Source organism: Sciurus carolinensis, chromosome 2 (assembly GCF_902686445.1).
Source record: "Sciurus carolinensis chromosome 2, mSciCar1.2, whole genome shotgun sequence".
NCBI lineage: Eukaryota > Metazoa > Chordata > Mammalia > Rodentia > Sciuridae > Sciurus > Sciurus carolinensis.
The window spans coordinates 89,119,705-89,126,368 of NC_062214.1; the positions used below are offsets into that span (position 1 = coordinate 89,119,705).

The 6,664-nt window shown below is 36.0% G+C and overlaps 1 protein-coding gene across 9 annotated transcripts in view; it reads left to right on the forward strand.

Annotated features, from left to right (window-relative positions):
* Nucleotides 1–4,538, forward strand: part of Megf11 (multiple EGF like domains 11) — a 325,247-nt gene extending 320,709 nt beyond the window's left edge. For all 9 annotated transcript variants that reach the window (XM_047538427.1, XM_047538434.1, XM_047538432.1 and 6 more), the window contains one exon: nt 464–4,538. In XM_047538427.1, coding sequence (XP_047394383.1) covers nt 464–624 — 161 coding nt within the window. In that variant the 3' untranslated portion in view covers nt 625–4,538. The remainder of the gene's footprint in view (nt 1–463) is intronic.
* The last annotated feature ends 2,126 nt before the right edge of the window (nt 4,539–6,664 follow it).

The following is a 6,664-nucleotide window of genomic DNA, read 5'->3' on the forward strand; positions in this document are numbered from 1 at the left end:
ACAGGAAATCAAATTCTGATATAACTCTGCTTTAAAAAACACCAGAATCAATAAGAAGCAGAAATAGTGGGGATTGGGAATGGGTATGCACACTTCAACTGATTGTTGATACAAATCCCAGTTTAAAAAAGAAAACAATCAGAATGGACATCTGCAAGTTTCTAAGTCACCCTCTTCTATCTTCTCTTGGTTTAAACTATGCTCCTGAGTTCATTGATAAGACCCCTACCTCTAGGATATTCTAAGTCTCTTAGCGTTGACCAGCGAGTGGGATCTTGACAGCACATTCACATAGGCTTACCATCTCTTCAGCAAGCCTCGGTCCTTACCCTCAGATATTTGTCATAGATTTATAAACCCCTAGGCTCCTCTCCCTGCCAAGTTAAATAGTATTCTCTTCCTTCTCAACAAGACAACCAAAGCTAATCTGTTCTCTGAACTCATTTCTCACTATATTCCTTAGAGCCCACAGTCAGTGTGGTCCAAGAAGGCCGTGGTCATAACTCCAGCTATATCCAGAATCCATACGACCTACCTAGGAACAGCCATATTCCTGGTCATTATGACCTCCTCCCCGTAAGACAGAGCCCTGCCAATGGGCCCTCCCAGGACAAGCAGTCTTAAAGAGGGATAAGCTTCTCTCTTGCAGTGTTCTCTGCTGAATATTCTGACTCTCTGAAAGAAGACAATCCCTTGACTTGAAATAATGGTACAGATTGACTCCAGCTGCATATTAGTTCACGTGGAACTAAAGAAGAGCTTCCGAGTGGGACTGGGGTAATTGTTCAAGGAAGTCTGTTCACAAAGGCAAATCCTGTCACCCACTTACCCCAGCCCCCAATGCCCTGGATTATGAGATTTTAAAAACATTTAAGATACCACTCCTCATCAACATCAACTAAATACAGCTAATATATATAATATTCTGAAACACGATGCTTATAAAGCATGTAGAATAGGTTTTGTAAACCTTCCTATGAGGAAAAGGGGACTGCAGAGGGGAGAGGATTACTGTAAAGCACCTGAAATGTATTGTATTTTTGGTTGCTGTTACCATCAACATCTGTTTTTCTACCTAAGATAATTAGTACATAGACATGAACTGTTCAAATACCATTCCTACAGTACTTGTATATATATGTCTGGTCCATCAAATCACAACACTCAAGATTACAATAGTACGTAGTCTGATGCTCACAACTCCCATTTTTAAAAATAAGACTTTAATAAATACAAATGAAAAGAAATGAAAAAGAAAAAGAATTAGTTCCCAAAGTGCAGTGGTCTCTTTCAGTCTACAATGATCTCTAGGCCAGCTTTACCAAATTTTGCCAATTAAAAGTTCTGAAACAATGCAAGTCCCGGCCTTGTCATATTGCCTTAGTTCACACAACACCCAAGTCATTCCATGTGAAATAGAGCACTGAGATTATACTTTGTGAGATTACACTTTAAGTAAGTAGTCACAGACTGACAAGAATTAAGTATCCCTAAAAGTGGCTATTTGGCTTTCCCATTTTATTTAGTTGGCATCCCTTGATTCACAAAAGTGCTTGATTTCAAGCAATTCATAAATCTTGAGCTTGCAGTATGCAATCTAAAAGTGTAAAGGAAATTAGACAAATGTGGATACAGCAAGTTTATGTTGTTTAATGTACGTTATGCTTTTTGATGGAACTAAATGAGATAAATGATCAAAAAATGGACTATAACCAGTTTTAGCATGATGTAAAAACTTTATAGTAAACAACGTGAGGATATGCAGTGCTTCTACCGTAAAATCACAAACTACTGAGATGGCCAAATATGTATTCCAATGAGTTAATGATCCAGATCTCAGTGGTCAGATGTGTCTACACCTTCTATTACTAATGAATGCAGGTAAAACAAGGCTCAGACAATTCCAATGGAGCCAGCTTCTAAGTCCTACAGAGGACCTCTTTACAAGAATTCAAAACAGAAAAGGCAAACTGTGGAAGCTAATGGCCATCCCTATTCCACTTCATTCTCTGGTAACAGTACAACCAGTAAAAAATACTTCTAAAAAAGGTATAAAGAAGAGGATCAAAATGACTGCAAAGCTGGAATATGGCTACAGGATGTGTGGGAGTTCTAAAACCCTTGATAAAAATTGGAAGTCTGCCAAGGAACCCATTAGTTAGGGCAATAATCAGCAAAAGCAAGAAAATAAATGAGTAAATCCCCCTCCCCCCACTCCTCAAGGCATAAGCAAATTTTAGTGTTAGAGGAAAATATATAATACTTACATGAATGCTGCATGTGTGCATGGGAGCGAGTAATCAGCAATAAAAAATTTGCTTTCCAAAAAAGCCTTATTCAAATATAAATACTAGAAAATTACTTTGTAGACCCAAGTAAATATTTCTCATACATATGTAGAAATACAGGTGAAACTTACCTCAGTATTTTAGGGTCACGATGTGCTCTATTATCATTGTGAAGCCAGGATGAAGAAGCATGGCAAAGTCAGCTAGGAGAAACTTCATCTCAATCCCAGGTTTTATCTTCTTCCCTTATCCTGCATGTGCAATAACTGCTACCTGACAAACTGCAAATAAGCAGCATCACTCAAGTTTCAAGTTTCACCTCTCTTCTGCCAAATGCCCTCTGGGCAAAGATATCCAGCAGGAGGTGAATGGCTAGAGCACTAAGTTGAGATTTCAGTGTTACTCTTGTCAAGTTACTTGCCTATTTGGGTTCTTTTATCCCCCATGCCTAAAAAGTGAAGAAGCAGGGAGTGGAAAGGGAGCTCTCCCAGCTCCTCAGTTCTAGCATTCTATGACTTTTTAAAGTAAAGTAATACAGCTCAAGTCAGGCAATACAGAGAAGGAAAAGGCAGAGGATGTGATTAATGTATGGTAACAACAGCACTCTTCACATATCTACGAGTCACTGGTAAAAGACATTCCAATCTTACAGAGAAAATGTTCAAACAACTTCTAGCACTGTCACAAATAGGTTCATGGTCAGCCTAAGCATGTGCACTGTGCATTATATTGGTGATTTGGAAAGATCTGTTCAATTATTTTGCAGAAACTGAATTCTCAATAAAATAAAATATGCATACAATTCAAATGAATAAAGGAAACAATTTATTGTACAATAGCATAAAAGATACTATGAAATGGCAATACTTTTTTAAACCACAGATTTGTAATATATTTGTTCACTGTACAGAGGGATTGTACCTTGTACAAAATAAAATGAATTTCTCACACTAATTTAACAAGAATGCCTACTGTGGTGTTGCAAACTGAAAATGTCTATAATCTATGCCCAGGTTTAAGGGCAGGAACTAACCTACATTTTGTGTGGTCACTTTATGTACGTGGAAGAGTGAAAATTATTTCAATAGATGCTTGAAAATAAACAGGTTGTTTAACAAGGGAGTCTCTACATTTAAAGTAATGAATGGACACAATAAATGCTTATGTCAAGATACTTTAAAATCTTATACATATTAGTACTAGAGAGTTTTTCTGCTTTCCCAAATATTTGTCCTCAAAGACAACAATCACATTTTGTGCTCAGCACCAGAGGCACAGTGGAACTTCTATGGACTAGAATAAGGGCAGGGTTATGGGCTACCTAATTTACATAAATTCAATAAACCAGTTTCTATTGGTAGAAGTGAACATCCAGTACAGTTACTAGGAGTGCATCTGTTTTAGGACCTTTTAAAAAAATAACTTTCTGACCTAACTGGTAAAGAATTAGCAAGAATAATTTTATAATAAAATACATATGCTAAAAAATAGCTTACTGAATGATTCGAAAAGTTTAAATTTCTCCTTTATACTTTCAAAATATTTATATAGTCCTCATATTTAAGTTAAACCAAAATCTTCCAACAACCTGTGAGTTCACAAGGCTTATGATATACAAGAATTATTTCAGTTTAGTATGATATTTAATGAAATATATACATTTTTTTTCTACCTAGAGATAGGAGCCATTCAGAAAAGATTACTAAGATAATCATCAAGGGTTGGAAGTTGACATCTCAGTGAAAGACAAAATGTAATTAAGAGGTTATAAGCTTAAAAAAGGTATTTACTAAGAATAGCCTAAGATGGGGCTGGGGTGTGGCTCAGTGGTAGAGTGCTTGCCTAGCATGTGTGAGGCACTGGGTTCAATCCTCAGCACCACATAAATAAATAAATAAAATAAAGGTAGTGTATGCATCTACAACTAAAATTATCTTTAAAAAAAAATAGCCTAAGATTATGCCCTTTGAGTCTCAGAATATTACCAATACTATAAATGATACCCTGTCTCAAAATAAAAAATAAAAAAGGGCTGGGGATATGGACTAGTGGTGGTTAAGCACCCCTGGGTTCAATCCCTAGTACAAAGAAAAAAGATATGTTCTGTTAGTCATTCATCTGAACAGGGGGAGGGAAGACAGAAGAAGCCTGTTTAATCAGTGTGGCAACAGAAGACAGAAAATCTAAGAAGGGATGGATTAATGGATATGTAGGTGTTTGTTAAACTATTATTTATGCTTTTGTATAATATTTTTATTGTAAACATATTTATAGAATTGTAAATATAATTATAATTCTGTATGATTTTTAATAAAAACTTTTAAAACTGAATGAAAATTCTCAATTATAGTTCCCTAAGCAACACCAAAAAGAACCCTAGGACTAGACCCCCTCACTCTTGGATAGCCTCCCTAATTGTTCTGACATGGAGTTGGGGGTGCAGGATAGATATTAGAAATGTAAATATGAGCAGAACATATTCCCTGACCTTGTGGATTTTAACAATGTGATGACTACCAGAAGGCTCTGATGGCTACCAATTATTTTCTTCCCAGACTTGCAGAGCTAGAAAGACTTGAGTAGTGGTCCAACCCAAACCTATGGAAGGTGGAAGCTGTGTTCTTTAACTTCAGCTGTCAGAGCCCCTCGTTCTAGCTTCTGCCTCCCAAACAATTATTTTCTGATGCCCCCGCACCCTGCCCCACACAGAATTATGTAAGAGAAAACATGGGAACCTGGAATCTTACAAAGCACTGGTTTTTAGGCATTCATACTTTAACGTAAATCAAAACTATTTAACTGAGAACCCTAAATGATTTCAGATCAAGAAACAGTGTTGCTTCTTGGGGCTTCCCAGACTGTTCTAATTCCAGGCATACAATTTCTTTTATAATATTCTTGGACCCATATGATAAAAGTCTTTAGCAAAGAGGCCAACACAATGGTCAACAATCTTTTAAAGATATGACAAGGTAGGGATCTAACCATGGTAGGCCCACATGCAGTAGGCTCTAGGGTTCAATTCCAGCACCACCAAAAAAAGATGAGGGACCACTTCTCTGAGTTATCAAAGAAAATGGTATACTGAGAAGTGAGTTTGTCAGTAGGGAAATGGGTGCTAAAAGCAGTGCATTTAATTCAGTAGGATGGGGTAAGATTCTGTAGTATGAGGCAAGGTTAAAGTCCACTGATACAAACATAGGAAAGGAATCCTATTTCGATATTAATTTTCACTAAGATGGCTGATATTCGTAAGGGACTAGTAAATAACCAATCTACATGACCTTTTATATTCACATGTGTACTCTAGCTGGGTATGGTGATATACATCAGTAATCCCAGTTTCTCAGAAGGATCACAAATTCAAGGTTAGCCTGGGCAATTTAGCAAGACCCTATCTCAAAATAAAAAATTAAAAGGGGTGAGAATGTGGCTCAATGGTAAAATGCCCTTTCAATTCCTAGTACCAGAAAGAAATCAAAACAAAACACTATCAATCCTATGCCTAAATGTTAAAAGAATCAAATTCAAATAATGCTTAATTATTAATAATCAGATTACATAAATGGTCAAAAAATACCATTTATATCAATATGTATGTACACATAAGCCTATACACTTGGATTTAATCACCAGTTCTAGTGGATAACTACCTCTGTGGATTAGTCTACCTTCTTATAGATTCCTATTAAAGAGATTGTTTTAAAAAATGTTTTAAAAAGTTCTCTCACAGACATGAATATATTTTAAAGTATACTATTAAGTCAGCAGAACTTCTGTTAAAAGCAAATACCATAAAACATGCTGTTTTTAATTTACAGTTGATAAAGCAGCCCATCTGAGTGTTCCTCCTGCCTTAGCACATTACACTGTTGCACACTGTTAAAACTGACAGTCATTTCGCAAATGGTCTGAAATTTTTCATCTTATTTATGGAGCTAACATAAAAATAAAGAGCGTTTTAATCAAGTTAGTGTAATAAGACCAAAAATGTTTTACAAAAATCAATCTCTTCTCTTACCTATTAAATTTAAATTTGAATTAGAATGTATAATAATTTGGCTTTAGTACTTTAAGACAGAGTTCACTCAAAGAATTACTGATTTTGAGCTGAGATGAACCCCAGAAATTTATTTAATCCAGCCCCTTTGGTTAACTGGAGAATGTGAGCTCAGAGATGAAATGATGTTAAGAACTGTAACTAAAACCTGTCCTTGCACCCAGTCTAGGGCTGTATTATACCCACCACTTTCAATCTTTTAACTCACAGTCTGGCTAGGATACAACGTCCTTTCAAATAATCTTTCTTCCAACTCAATTTTCAGGAAAATGGATACAATTAAAATTATCTTTCAGCCTAATGGTCTCCTTACAGA